Genomic DNA, 16151 nt, shown 5'->3' on the forward strand with positions numbered 1-16151 from the left:
TCTCCAAGATTCCCTCTCCTCGACTCCTCTGCTCAGGTCTGGTAGCCTCAGACCCATGGCCTCCCTGATCGAATCTAACCATCTGTTGTCTGGTCTTCCACTCTTTCTACTGTCTTCTACCTTTCTCAGCATTGTTGTCTTTTCTAATGATTCTCATGATGTGGCCAAAGTACAGCAGTCTCAGTTTAGTCATCCTGGCTTCCAGGGAGAATTCTGGAAGGATCTGTTCTAGGATCCATTTGTTTGTTTTTTTGGGCTAGTATTCTCAGCACTCTTCTCCAGCACCACATTTCAAATGAGTTGATTTTCTTTCTATCAGCTTTCTTCACTGTCAGATTCTCACATCAGTACATACTGCTTTGAAAACATTTCATATCACACCTCTTTTCTTTGCTGTGACTGCTCTGTTTTGAAACCCTGCCACCACCAGTGTGATAAGTCACTTCACTGCAATTCCAGCATTACATGAAAGGGCCTGGTTCTGTCCCATTCACTATTCCAAAGCAGAAGAAGGGCCTTCTGAAAAGCCGGACTGGGAGCAGAATTGGGGTGTAGCATCCTGATGACACACTCTTGACTCCACCCCCCAGGGCACTCTGATGCCGCGTGCCACTCCAGACAGCATGTGGCATCATAGCGTTCCTCTGGTGCTGCGTCCAGATGACGCAGTGCTGAAGGGGTGCCATATAGCCATGCTGCCGCAACTATGGTGCCCTTTTGAGGGTGCAAAAAGGAGCCGCTTTTTGCAGCTCCTTTTTGCACCCTCAAAAGGCCAGATCGAATCCCTGGCGTAAGGTTGCTGATCTGGCTAGGAAAGTGGCAGCTCGAGACCACACCTTATGGGTGGTCTTCCAAGCTCCAAACTCTGTGCCTGTTGGTTTATTTGTTTTTAATTTTGCTGTGTTTCCATAATTATGGCAAAATGATTTTTAAATTATTTTTATTTTGTTATTTTGCCATAAGTATGCACACACAGCAAAGATTAAACAATACCCACCCACCTACTGCAGGCACGGAGTTAGCCTGCTTTGGAATAGCGAGTGAGAAGGGGAGAGAAGAGGAGAATCTGGTCTGCCATGTGACTGTTCTAATACCAAAATTGAAGCAAAGAGACTTTTCCCACCTGTGCAGCTGCATTATAATAGAGCTATTGATGGGTTTTCCCCATCAATTAAAAGGCTACAAGTAAAAGATAGAATGCAGGGCAGCAGTAGGATGGACACAAAAACATGTAATAAGTACTTGCCAAAAAAGCTTTTATCCTGCCTTTAGCCTCATGTGTTAAAATCCAAAGAAGGAGGTAGAGGGAGTGTATGGGGAAAGGACTTTCTTGCTAGAATGACTGTTCCAAAAAATGGCACAGGGTATGCACTTGAGTTAATTGAATTAGTGTTTGCTATGAGAAAGGGTTTAGGGGAGTATAGGGTTTTTCTCTACATGCCTCAGAGCTGGAAGAACCACAGAATATTTTCCAATATTTTTCAATGCAGTAAGTCTTTTGATTGACTGCTCCTAAGTTATGGCATTCCCTCCACTGGGAGGTCTGGCTGACCCTCTCCAGCAGGTAAAGACCTTTTTATTTAAGGAAGCTTTGGGTTTTAGTGTGTTGCAGCAAATGACTTTTAAGAAGGATGTAGGGTTTTTATTTTATGTTGTTAAGCATGTTTTTGTGTTTTTTAAAGTAGAAATTTAATTTAATTGTGTTTTAACTTTTGTAATAAGAAGTTTTTAATCATGTTGTTCTTTTAAAACTTTGTATGCCACTCTGGATCCCTTCCTGGGAGAAAGGTAGGCTATTGATTGATTGATTGATTGATTGATTGACTGATGAAACAAAAATAAATGAATAGCAGTTTGTTAGTAACAAGTGATTGGATGAGTTACTTTCTTGACAAAAATAACAGTACCAAGTACTTAATAACCTCTAGGTTGAGGTTATTAAGTGCAATGAGAAATGTAATGGATTTTTAAAAATTCATTATTCGAAGCCAGTGATTGTCAACCTTCCTAATGCTGTGACCTTTTAATACAGTTCCTCATGTTGTAACCCCCAACCATAAAATTATTAATATAATAATATAAAATATGTGTTTTCTGGTGGTCTTAAGTGACCTCTAAGCGGACCGCTGTCATCTAAGCTCTGATACATTCCAGCTCTGACATCCCAGTGCTTGGAAAAACTGTTGTGATTTAGACAATGACATGGCCAATGTGGCACCATGGGAATTGTACTCTAAAAAAGAAACTTTTACAAACTCTGATCTCTGTTGTGCAGAAAAGATACTGTGATTGAGGATATGACCAAGTGGTGGTCTCTGTCACATTTCGGTTCCATACTTTTATGACATGTCCGTGAAATTCTGGCGCTCAGTACAACTTTGGCTGACGGAATCAACACTTTCTGTTTCAACTGGACAGATCCTAAGAAATTTGTTGGCTACATTAACTGCTGACCCTGAGCATTCATTGATGCCTGTTTCTAAGAAATGTATTTTGGCCCTCCATCTGCACCCACCTGATACTTCCTCTATACAGCAGAAAACAGTAACACTGTGTAGAGAAACATACTGCCTAGCACTCATTGAACAATGAAGCCACTTTTCTGGTTCTGTAAATCAGGAAACACAACTCCCAGAATGTCAGGACTATGTGTATAACAACATACAATTCAGTTTATAAAAGGAGTCTTAATACTCACTGAGTCTTTGCCACTTTGTTTTAACCAAGCTGGCTTTACTTCTCTGTCTATATTCTTCGGCTTGTTTAAAGTATAAATTTTTGGATGAAGAACAGAAAAACATTTATACACACAGCTCCAGCTTGGTAGAATTCTCAGCATCAAGAAATATGCCCTGTTGACTTTGCCTGACATATAAGGGAAGTTTTACCACATGAAATACTTGTAAAGAGCCAATGGACACAATCCAGTGCACAGCTAAGCATGCTTAAGCCTATTGATTTCAGTAGACCTAAGAATATTTAAGTCGTTGTTGAACTGTGGCCAGTGATAACATTTCAGAAATTAAGGGACTATTTCTACCATGAGACCAAATTCACTGGTGCAAATTTTAGAGGAGCTTTGTTATATATTCCTCGTAGATGAATCATTGTCCCTATTTGAGCATTCAGTCTGTGTAGAACTCCAGTGATATAAAGAAAGGAATTGAGACTGAATATACTAATGCTGCTCCCTCTGTTTCATTCCTGGCAGCTTGGGTCCACCGCCTTTCATGATGCGGCTTGGGACATGGCCTATATCAGAGGTAGTTAAAGTGTAATCATAGCACTATAATTGTGTTATGTGGAAACACCCTAAGTTTGCATGGTTTTGAATATTTTTAAAAAAAAAACCCAAACACCTGGAGTTGTTGGACAAAATAGCAACAGGTTGACATATACTCTTCTTCACTACTTGTTCTGTTCCAACTTTTTTCTCTCATAAAAATTGCTGTTTCCAGCTTGAGATATTCTCATTTTTTCACGGCAGTAGTTAAGCATTGACTTCCCACTGAAGTAAATCTGCATGTTGCCAAATGTATGGACCTTTTCCAAAATACTTATCGAAATGTGAGATCACTTAGTGTGGTGAGGCGCTGTAGCATTTAGTACAGCATTCCCCCCACTTTGTATCTTGCCTGATCATTTGGAAAGCAGTAGGGACAGTCTAAGCAGAGCTGGCAGGTGCCTAGAGAGGTATTTGTTCTGAATGTATGTTCCAAGTTTAGGAAGGGCAAGAATCTTCCTCCTGTTGAGTTAACTGAGTGCAAACTGCTTTGTATTTTGACTCAGCTTACAGCAATAAGTCAGGGACAAAAGGGCAAAAGTGGAAGAGGGAGAAAGAAACCAGGGCATTTTAAAGGCAGCCAAGAAAGTGGGACAGCAGAGGATTAACTAGGACTCTCCCTGCCAAATTGGAATATGCAGCCTACGTTCTTCGAAAGACCTTGAAAAAGATGTGTCTTGTACTATGGTTGTCAGTACCCCACAGCTAGCATGGCATTGGCTGGGGATTCCAGGAGTTAAAGTCCTAAATAGGCAATATTTCCATGCACTGTTCTTAAATTACTTTCATAGCATAATTTCACCCAAAGAGAAAACTCTTTTCCTTTTCCTTTCTTTATAATAACAGAGCCAGCAGGCTAGGCTTAAAAGCTGCATTGCTGCCAAATCAATTTGCACATTGACATCATCAATCCCATCCTATTTCTGATGTGTATTTTGGCAGCTATACAAAGCCAGATGCTCACCAAAGGCTCTGATAAGGGCTAGTTCACACATGGACCTGGTGCTGAGATTGTACATATGGAGGTGCATTTTTGGCCTTGTGCAGCTGGCTGGCTTTTTCCCTCCTGCTGCACGTAGCTTGCAGAGGTTTAAATTTCTTTCTTTTTGTTTCAGGAAAGCCTTATGGGGCAGATGATTTCCTTCCAGTGCTCATGTATGTTCTGGCCCGCAGTGATTTGATGGAAGTGCTTCTGAATGTAGAGTATATGATGGAGCTTATGGATCCTGCTCTGCAGCTGGGGGAAGGTACGGAAGAGATCTGATCTGTGGCTGTAGCCAAGGATGATGTTGGCATTTGTTTGTTTATCTCATTATGGGTCACAAGAAAGCTCTTAACTTTAGTTTAAAAATTTTAAAGTTCACATTAAACCCTGGGGTGTATCCGCGACCCTAAGGATGGGGAGCTACCAACTTCTAATGGGTTACCTTGGACCTACTTTTATACATTTGTATCTCAACTTTTTATTTGACCAAGGTTCTCCCAGAGCTTGGAAACCTTTATCTATCTATCTATCTATCTATCTATCTATCTATCTATCTATCTAATCTTTTTTGTTTGTTTTTGTTTTGTTTGTTTTTGTTTGGTTTGGTTTATTTTGGACTACAGTTCCACAAACCATCTCAGTCAGATAGCTGGAGGTGAGAGGAGTTCTGGAAGCTGTAGTCAAAAATATATCTAATCATGGTTTTGCTTGTCATTTGGAAGGGATAATTACCAACTTTCTCTCTCACCTGTGCTTCTTCTGTGGGCTGCTGAAATCTGATCTCAGTAGCCATACTGTCTAACAAGATGGTAGCCAGCTATACAGTGGCATTAGAAAACATGGCCACTGGGTCTATCCAGTGGAGAACCAGGGTCACAGGATAGATTAATGGTTCTAGAGTAGCAGATGAGGAAATGCTGTTGGCCCATGCATCAGTTTATTAATGTAAATCTTGTTTTGGGCTGCTAAGCAAGTCTATGACCACTTCATAGCTAAAGATGGTTAAGAGACTATGAATTGGCCTTTTCGGACAGACAGTTTCAGCCCTTAGAAAATTTTACTTTTCTAAAATTACTGCTCATTTTTTATGATAACTTTCCCTCCACCTATTACTCTTCTATGGGTATAGCCCTGTGCAAAGTGGGGGCTTTGGAGGCAAAATAATCTGGGATGTTTACATTGCTTGGTGTGGAGCATTGGAAGACAAACTGATGGCTCCACTACCATTGCTAAATAAAGAAATGTATGGCTGTAAATAACATCAGTTATTAATAAATTCTGGGTGGTATTCTGTATCAGCTACTTAGGCGCGGTACACACGGTGCTAAAGCACCTTGCTGGCACCGTATTACAGTTAAGGGACTGTGCAGCAACCGCACAGACCTTAACCCTAGTACGGCATGGCACCGTAACAATGGCAGTGCCCTGTATACATGGATGCTGCCATTGTTACATAAGCGCCGTGCAGCATCTGCACATTACTGTGCAGCGCTTACATAACCAGTGCACCAGTGGTGCACATGTTACACCACTCCTGTAGCTTTAAAAGAACCCACATGGTTTGGCAACTGTGGCTTCCCTATGGAGGAAAAACAGGAGCTGGCAGACCGCCATTTTTCGGTGGTCTGTACTGCGCCTGAGTGAAGTAAACTAAAGGGTGAAACAGACCGACTCGAAGGAGCAGCTTCTGGCCACCCCTTTGATCACTGGATCAGGGCTGAGGCAACTGCATGCGACGGCCCCAATCTGGCATTTTCCCTGTGCAAAAAGAAGCAGTACAAAGCTTTTTGCACTGGGAAAAAGGTGCCTTTGCCACTGCGGTGGCAGTTTTTCCACATTTTGGTGACATGAGGCATCTAACCAACACACCACCGAAACACTGCAGTACTGCTGGTGTGACACCAGCTTGGAGGCAGAGTTGTGGTGTGCGGCATGCAGACACCATGTCCTCAAGCCACTGGGAAGCCAGCACTTTTTGCTGTTCTGTACCAGCCCTTCATAACCTTTCCTGGCGCTACCCTACCAAGCCTGACAGAAACGTCATTTGCCCATGTTTTGATCACTAACAGAAAGGACCTCCTTCTTCCTTGCTCCTGTGCAATGCTAGGTCGGTGAAGAACAAGTCACACATCTTGTATGACCTAATAGAAGAAACGAATGCCAACCTAGCATGCATCACAGAGACCTGGCTGGGGGAAAGATAGCTGTGTGACCTGGGCTAAAACTCTCCCAGCTGGGTATGTAGTGAAGGAGCAGGTCAGGGAAAGTGGGCGAGGGGGAGGAGTGGCTGTCGTCCATAGAGGTAACATCACCTTGACCAGAAACCCGGTTCCGAAACTGATGCACATCAAATGTATTTACCTGACCCTAAAGGCCAAGGACAGTCTGGGGATTCTGTTGGTCTACCATCCACCCCGTAGCCTAACAGACTCCCTGGCCAAGCTGACACAGCTAGTCTCGGAGCTGGTGCTGGAGTCCCCCAGGCTTCTTGTCCTGGGGGACCTCAACATCCCCTTCGAGGCTGGCTTATCAGATCTGACAGGTGAGGCTCGGCAGTTCATGGATTCCATGATAGCCATGGGCCTGTCCCAATTGGTCCAGGGCCCTACACACTGTGCTGGTAATACTCTCGATGTGGTATTCAGTACGGACTGGGAATATCCATGGTCGGAGATAACTGATATCTCCCCCATGTCATGGACGGATCATTTTCTGATCAAGGTGGGACTGAACGCCACAATCCAAAAACCCCTCGGGGGTGGAGGACCCATTAGAATGGTCTGTCCTCGAAGGCTGATGGAACCCAAAAGGTTCCAAGATGCCCTAGAGGGAATTATGTTTGGGAACAATGGCGACTCTGTCGAATCCCTGGTTAATAATTGGAATAAGAACTTTACCGGGGTAATAGACAGTGTCGCTCCCGAGCATCCTTACCAGCCCGCTTCAAACAGAAGACCCTGGTACACTAAAGACCTACACCAGATGAAGTGGGCTGCACAACGACTAGAGCGTTACTGGCAGAAACATCAGCGCATATCTGATAAGACGCTTCATAAGAACATGTTACGTTCCTACGGAGTGGCAATCAGTGCAGCAAAGAATTCATTCAATGCTGCACGGATTGCGTCGGCGGAGTCTCGTCCAGCAGAGCTGTTCAGGGGGGTCAGGGAATTAACTCAAGTACCAACCACCCTGAACCCTTTATTAGAACCAACTACAGCCTGCTGTGATGCTTTTAACGATTTCTTCGCCGATAAAATCTCTCAGATAAGGGCTGATCTTGATGCTGTTTTTTTGACAGAATCAATAAGAGAGGTATCCAGTGACTCTGGAAACAAGATTATTCTGGATCACTTTGAGTCTGTATGTACCGATGACATGGACAAGCTCCTTGGAAGTGTAAGGAGGACGACGTGCGCTCTCGACCCTTGCCCTTCTTGGTTGATTGTTCAGGGAGGAGATGCAATGAAAACACCATTACATCTTATCATTAATGCATCTCTTCGGGAGGGTATATTTCCAACTGCCTTGAAGCAGGCAATAGTAAAACCGATCTTGAAAAAACCCTCCCTTGATCCCCTGCTGAGAAACAATTATAGACCAGTTGCTCTCTTACCATTTTTGGGCAAGGTGATTGAGAGGGCAGTTGGGGGATTGCTGCTCCCGTAAAAGGGAGCTAACATCTGGCGTCCCACCATTTTATCCCCCATGCTGTTTAACACTTACATGAAACCGCTGGGAGAGATCATCCGGAGACATGGGGCTTGGTGTTATCAGTACGCTGATGACACCCAGATCTATCTCTCCATGTCTCCAACTGATACAATGACTAAGGATGGCATCTCTCCTCTGGATGCCTGGCTGGAGTCAGTAATGGGCTGGATGAGAGAAAACAGACTCAGGCTGAATCTGGAGAAAACAGAGGTACTAGTGATAGGTACCCCAAGTCCAGGCAGGGAAATTTGTCATCCAGTCCTAGACGAGGTTATTCTCCCCCTAAAGGACAAAGTTCGCAGTTTGGGAGTACTCTTGGACTCATCCCTACAACTGTCATCCCAGGTGGATGTGATGGCCAAGAGTGCTTGGTATCAGCTTCGGCTGATATGTCAGCTGCATCCCTGTTTGGACCAAAAGTACCTTGAAACGGTAGTACACGCACTGGTAACCTCTCGGTTAGATTTCTGTAATGCGCTCTACATGGGGCTACCTTTGTACCAGGTCCGGAAGCTTCAGTTAGTGCAAAATGCGGCAGCCAGGCTGGTCGCTGGAACATCTAGGGCAGACCATATAACCCCGGTACTAAAATCTCTTCACTGGCTGCCCATCAGCTTCCGGGCCCAATACAAAGTGTCGGTTATTAACTATAAAGCCTTACATGGCTTGGGCACAAGCTACTTGAAGGAGCGCCTTCTCCCACATAATCCGCCCCGCACTCTCAGAACATCAGGGAAATTTTTATTAGAATGTCCGAGAGTGAGGTTGTCAACAACTCACAAGAGGTCATACACATCAACAGCACCTACTCTCTGGAATAATCTTCCTGATGAAATCTGAGCTTGCTCCACTTTGGATGCCTTTAAAAAGGCTCTGAAGACACATTTATTCCGACTGGCATATCCATCTGACTCTCTGTAGTCACTATTCTTGATAGACTTGCACATCATTGACTGAAAAGATTTTTGGCTGTGTGTTTTTATGTATATTGAGATTTGTGGATTTTATACTTTTAACCTGTATGTACCTATATTCTTGCTGTACACCGCTTTGATCATTGGAAAAGCGGTATATAAATAAAGTATTATTATTATTATTATTATTATTATTATTATTATTATTCCTATTCAACTGATACTCAATAAAGTAAGGAGAGGAAGTTACACAATTTTGACTAACAAATGATTGCAAATGTGGAACAGTTACCCAGATTTACCCATCTGTAACTTTTCCATATCCACTGTTACTACTTAGGGTGTTATCACACAATGATACATAGCACAAACAAACTGTTAAAATAGCACTGTTTGAGTAGATGGAAACATACCATTTTAAGATCAAGGGATATCACACACTTGCAAAAGTACTGGAATAAAAGTGGCACAATAATGCTTTCTCGCATTATTGCACAACTAACTGTAGTGCTACCCGATCTCTTCTGTGTCATTTCACACATGCAAAGCACACACAGGTTAAGAGGTTTTCTCGTTTTGTGAGGTAAAGAATGGAAAAACATGCCTGCTGGCACTGTGCAATTACTAAAATATCTCTATTGTGGCAGATTGAATTATAAAGCCCTCAATCACAACTGTGACACTATTGCCATGATTATACCTTCCCTTCCAACCTACTTTTCTGAGCATCATCTAATGGAGAATAAGGTCCAGTCTGCCAGAGATCCGAACATGGGTGAAAGATGTTTCCATCACGTTTGGGGATTAAGCTAGGAGAGATGACTTAGTTAAGTATCCAAGTGCAGAATATTGGCCATCTTTTAGGAGGTTGGTTAAAGTAAATTATATCTAAGATCTTTTCCAACACTAAAATCAGGGAGCTCTGGTAGTACAGTAGTTAAAATGCCGGTACTGCAGCCACAAGGTTGTGAGTTTGATCCCAGGGCTCCAAGGTTGACTCAGGCTTCCATCCTTTCGTTGGTTAGTAAAATAATTACGCAGCTTGTTGGGGGCAATTGGCTTACAGATTGTAAACCGCTTAGAGACTGCTGAGTTCACTGATAAAGTGATATAGAAATGTACAATCTACATGCTGAAACCTGTGAGTTCGATGAAGCATAAAGTGAGCTCCCATGCAATACTACATCTATTCCTCTCAGGATTGGATAGATTTAATTAATTATAAAGGCAAAACTGCATCAGCTACCTTCACACCGGAGACGTTGCAACAGTGCTGAAAACACATGCTAATTTTATGTGTGTGTCCCCCCCCCCCTCCATTTTTCTTTTCTCTTTACTTTCACTGTGCCAGCTTCTGGTTTGTTATTTCCTGACTTGGGTCCTTAAACATCTACTTGTTCCACTGCTTCTTGTGGACATATTTTTGAAGAGTTAGGAATTTGTGTTTTAATTATTATATACTAATAAAACAAGCTGTTTCTTTAAGTGATTTGCTACCCAGCCACAGGCCCCAAGAGCCTCCCAGGGTACTTGCGTAAACAAGCAGCCCTCTTTGGTAATATTGCTACCTAGGCAATAAATACCTAGCAATGGCCCAAAGGGAGAAGAATGGCATGCATGCCCCTCCCAAATAGGGTCAGAGAGAACAGGACTAAAAGATTTTATTGTAGCATAGGTTTCCCCCCCCCCCCTGACTTCTAGCCCTTTACATCAAATACATGAAGTGTGATCCTTTCTTCATAGATATGTACACATGTATGCATGTACACACATGCGCGCGTGGGGGGGGTTGTTAACTGCCATCAAGTCTGCTTCAACTTATGGTGGCGCTATGAATGGGAGACCTCCAAATTAGTCAAGAAACTCTTGTTACCAACAACCCTACTCACCTATATTAATATTCTTGCAAATTCAGGGCTGATGGAATCAATTCACTTGCAATAGCATCTTCCTTTCCCCCCCTGCTACTTCCCACTTTACCAAGTATTGTTGTCTTTTCTAGTGAGACATGTACAGTTGGCCCTCCACATTGGCAGCTTTGGCTTTTGTGGCTTTGATTATTCAAAGTATTTGTACCTCTTGAATTAGACAGAATCAGATGGAACCAGAATGCAGAGTGCTAACTAGCTGTAGTTAGTGACAAGGCATACACTGAGGTAGAGTTCCTTATACTGTAATCTTTTAAATGAGAAATCTTGCAGTGCAACAGGGAACTTTGCCTATGAATTTAATAATGCACCAGTGCCATCTGTTGGCCACTTCCATTTACTGCCATATAGATCTTTAGCTCTGTGTTCTTGAGCTGTGCCTGATGTGCTGGAAGCATTAATTGTTGCTGTTGTGTGCCTTCAAGTGATTTCCAATGTGTGATGACCCTAGGGCAAACCTATTACAGTGGAGCCTTGTTATACGCTGGGGTTTGGTTCCAAGATCTCCCGTGTATAACAAAATCCGTGTATGCTCAAGTCCCATTGAATATAATGACATAGCAAAATGGTGGCCCTTATAAAAAATGGAAAATCAAGTTTTGACAATTGAAATTTATACTTTTTTGAACATTTTCAAACCGTGTATGCTTGAATCCGTGTATAAAAAATCCGTGAATAAGAAGGGCCGACTGTACATGGTTTTCTTGGCAACATTTGTTTAGAGGGTTTACCTTTGCCTTCCTCTGTGGCTGAGAGAGTGTGACTTGCCCAAGAACACCAAGTGAGTTTCCAGTGTTCAAACCACTACACCGTGCTTGCTCAGGAAGCATTAATTGTCTCTTCAAAAAACTTGATAACCAAATCTAGTTTATAAATATTTGTTGGAAAGTATTAAATATGATCTTAATACAGTTAAAAACTGCAGATTTTCACTTTGTCAGGTCTACTGAACTGGACAGAAATTGTCATCTGTTCCAAATGATAACAATCCAGAATTTCAGTATAGGTCTAGGGTTTATGATCCCTAAGGAGGTGGGAAAATCTAATGATTTTACTTTCTTCTGCATTTGGTTTTTCATACTTCATTCCTAGATGTGTTGACATTTCTGAAGCTTCATAAATTCTTCAAAAATTATGCGCCTGTACAGACATGCCAAAATAAAGCTGCTTCAGGTCACTTTGGAGGTATGCTGTTTAAAGGACTAGAGTGCAGCTTTGGCAGAGCTTCTGGCCCTTTAAGATGCATTGTGTGCAGGCCCAAAGTTAACAAAATTCTCCTCCACATGGACCTGCCAAAGTCAAACATTAAGAAGACCATGCTGGGTGTTATAGCAGTTGAAAGATGAGGAATCTCTGAACGATAAAAGCTGACAACTCTAAAGCAGCTCTAAGATGGGTGAATGGAATATAAATTTCCGGGAGTTACATATTAAAGAATGGCTGTACTGGCCATAGAGCAAATTAAAGCAAAATACAGCATTCATGCAAGACTGATAAATTTTATTGGCCAGGCAAAATATACAAAACTTATAATGCAAGCTTTCAAAGCGCCACTGACTTCTTCATCAGGCAAAAGATGTTTAAAAAATCATACGGGAGATAGAAAGATGGTGTTGGAGTCACAGGTCTACATTTTGTAAAGATGTTGTCTCTGCTATATTTTAATTGGTTTTGAGGGATTTCACTGCAGGCTGAGACCATTTGGGACTGAGACAAAGGACAGTGAAACTCCATTAGCAATGGCACAGTGGCTTGAGTGTTGAACTATGACTCTGGAGACCAGGGTTGAAATTCTGGCTCATCCATGTAAACCCACTGGGTGACCTTGGGCAAGTCACACTCTCTGAGCCTCAGAGAATGGCAATGGCAAACCTCCTCTGAACAAATCATATCAAGAAACCCCATGATAGGTTCACCTTAGGATCCCCATAGGTTGGAAACAACATGAAGGCACCCAACAACAATAAGCACCAGTAAAGTAATTCTTCTTGAGCTCTAGGGTGCCTCCATCCCTTGTGAAGCCACTGACCCCTTTCTCTAGCAGACAACATTTAATTTCTCAAGAAGTCTTGGAAAAACTCTTAGGTATCATATAAGTAAAACTCAGCCAATTGTAGCCCAAACAAATAAAAACATTTTACCTTTGTTGAAAATATAAAGACAAAGACATAAGTCTCAAAACTTACTTCTTTCAAGAGTTAAACTCAAAGCCCTAGGCCTGAAAAGACAAATCTGTCAGTTTTAATTTTTCCCATGTTCATTTTTAATCTCAAGTCTTTTTCATTTTGCATAAGAAGATATTTGAGCATTTGGTAAAAAATTTATCAAAAAAGGAGTACAGTGACATTCTAAGAAGAAAAGGTCCTATGTGTTACATGACATGTCAAAGAATGAATGAATGAATGAATGAATACCCGATTAATGTTTCTTAATTTTCCATAGGGTCTTATTATTTAATCACTACCTACGGAGCGGTGGAGCTTATCAAGAGCTACGATAAGATCACGGTAACCCGGCAGCTAAGCACTGAGGTTCAGGATTCGATCCATCGGTGGGAGAGACGGAGAACACTTAACAAAGCCAGGGCATCCCGATCCTCTGTTCAGGTTAGAAGATAAATGGAGCATTCACTTTCATTGTATTTATTTGTTTCTTAAATTAATTTACAAGATGCATTTATCACTCTTCAGTAAAGTTTCAAGAGCATTTAAGAATAAAAAAATGCCCACAGATTAAATTGCATAGATAATATATGGTGGATGACAGGGTTTGTGTTTAAAAAAATAGTTTAAAAGCCTGAAAGATTCAACATTTCTCTGCCCAGGAGTGAAAGGATAATATTGTTTTGTCAGGTGAGCCACCAATGTGTTGCTGCCACTCTCTGGACTTCATCTGCTTTACCTAACAGTGGAAACACCTGGAGAAAATGAGCTAAAATACAGACATATTGGTGTGAAAACAAGCAGTTCTTCAGATTCCTGAAGAGTCATGTGTCACATAAGGTTTCAAGTGCTAAGCAAAAAGCCAGTGAAGTTCTTTCAACATTAAAGACATACTCAGTCAGACAAACAATCAGACTATTGACTGGGCCTTGTATGTAGATACTAGCCCCAGTCAATAGTCTGGAATCTGGACTGTTTGTTTTCACATCAGTGTGTCTGTATTTTAGCTCATCTTTAGAGTCACATTTCCAAATGTCCCCACTGTGCCAGGTAAAGTAGATGGAGCCCAGACAATTGCATTTTAAACTAATAGTAGTTACCAAACAATCTTCAAATGCAGGCCCATGTACAATCTATAACAGTAGTCAATATTACCAGAGTAATTGTGGCCTGTCTATATCTGTCCAAGTGTGTTGCAGCTGATACATCAGCCTAAGCAGCTGAAATGCACTGGTTTGTATTACCACCCAACAGGGCTGTGGAATATATGTTCCTCTAGATCTCCATAAACTGCTACTGACCTCTAGAATTGGAAACCACATTCAGATAATGGTTTCCAGTTCTAGCTGGTAGGTTTCCCTTGCTCAGAACAGTACCAGATGGCAATTTGATCAAAGTAGGAAGCAAGAGAGTGAATTAAAACTTACATGGAAAGATGGAAAGTGGAGGGAGAGAGATAGGTTGCTTTAATGTGTGAACTGAACCAGAATGTCAAGGGTCATTGGAAAGAGGGATTGCTGTGTAGTGTGCACTGGGATTCAATCTGTGCTGGATGGGGTTACACCCTTCCTGAACTTTCAGGTTTGTAGCTTTGTAGTTGTAGTAGTATAACACTTTCCTCCCAAAATCAGGACTCAAAGGAGCTTACAATTTAGAAAAACAGTACAGTTGAAAACATACCATAAAATGAACATTAAAACAAAATTAAAATAACTGCAATATTAAAAGACAGTATTAAAACAAAGTAACAAGTTAAAAGTATAGAATGCATTTTTTTTTAAAAATAAAAAGCTATTAAAACTGCTTCTGTTGAAAACAATACAGCACCTCCAGTCTAAAAAGGCTCTCAGAATAAAAAGATTTTAGCCTGCCAGTGGAAAGACAACAGCATTCTGGTCTCTCTGGGAAGGCATTTCCAGAGTCTAGGAGCAGCCACTGAGAAGACCTTCTTTTACATCCCCGCCAACCATGCTTGGGACTGAGAGAAGGACCGTTCCTAATTATTTCAGTGCCCGAGTAGATGCCTACAGAGAGATAGGTCTGCCAAATAGTCAGCATATTCAGCAGCAGCATTTGGGCATAGACTTAGACTTGTCCCTAAACCTGGATGCCCAGGTTTTGGCAGTGGCCAGGAGCATGTTTGTACAGTTAAACTAGTGCACCAACTGTGCCCATTTATTGAGAAACCAGATCTGGCCACAGTAATACATGCCATGATTGTATCCCAGTTGGCTTACTGTTATGTACTTAATGTGGGGCTGCTTTTGGAAATTTCAGAAGGTTTAATATGCTGTGGCTAGACTGCTGACCAGGGCCATTTATAGGAAGCATACAACTCCTTTGTTGAAACATCTTCAGTGCTTACTAGTCTGTTTCTGGGCACAATTCAGAGTGCTGCTCTCTACCTATAAATGTATAGGCCCAGACTATAAACCCTTATGTCTCCATATGAGCCTGCCTAAGTCTTACAATCTTAAGGGGAAACTTTCTCTCCATTCAACCACTCTCCAAAGCTCAGCCTTGGACATGGGACAGAGTGCACTCAGTGGTTGTTCCTAGGCTAAGAGGGAGGAATTGGAGGATGGCATGAGAGGGTGAGAGGAACTCCATCTTTCCATGTAAGTTCTAATTAACTGTCTTGCTTCCTGCTTTGATCAAATTGTCATCTGGTATTGCTGAAAATGCAGCAACAGGTCAAAACAAAAACCTATCCAGCACTGGAAACTATACCGCCCTCATCACACCTTCAGCTCTCATAAAAATGGTTATGTCTCCAGCCTTGAAGGGCTTGAGATATAACAATTTATTTATATCCCACCCAATCACAAGATGTTCTGGTTTTCTCATAAAAGTAATAATGTAAAATCAGAGGGTTTTTCAGTTAAATATTCTCTCCCTTTTCACTTAAACAAACTTTGTTGTTGTTGTTGTTGTTGACTGACTTGACTTGACCCTGACTCATGGCGACCCTTTTGATGAGCATTTTCAAGCCCTCTTCTCCTCTATTCAAATTCAAATTCAAAAAGGATGTTAAGAAAAAGGATGTTGAGCTGTCCAGAGGAGGGCAACCAAAATAGTGAAGGGTCTGGAAACCATGCCTTATGAGGAGAGACTTAGGGAGCTGGGTATGTTTAGCCTGGAGAAGATATAGTTAAGCATTTGAAG

At 41.8% G+C, this 16151-nt stretch overlaps 1 protein-coding gene across 1 annotated transcript in view; it reads left to right on the plus strand.

The window, feature by feature from the left end:
• RIN3 (Ras and Rab interactor 3) overlaps positions 1-16151 on the plus strand; it is a 115139-nt gene that overhangs the window by 89390 nt on the left and 9598 nt on the right. Inside the window, exons 8-9 of the mRNA XM_089522419.1 lie at positions 4399-4530; positions 13267-13430. Of these exons, the coding sequence (XP_089378545.1) occupies positions 4399-4530; positions 13267-13430 (296 nt within the window). The remainder of the gene's footprint in view (positions 1-4398; positions 4531-13266; positions 13431-16151) is intronic.

Source organism: Sceloporus occidentalis, unplaced genomic scaffold (assembly GCF_023333645.1).
Source record: "Sceloporus occidentalis isolate IW3139 unplaced genomic scaffold, rSceOcc1.0.p SCAF_4, whole genome shotgun sequence".
Classification (NCBI taxonomy): domain Eukaryota; kingdom Metazoa; phylum Chordata; class Lepidosauria; order Squamata; family Phrynosomatidae; genus Sceloporus; species Sceloporus occidentalis.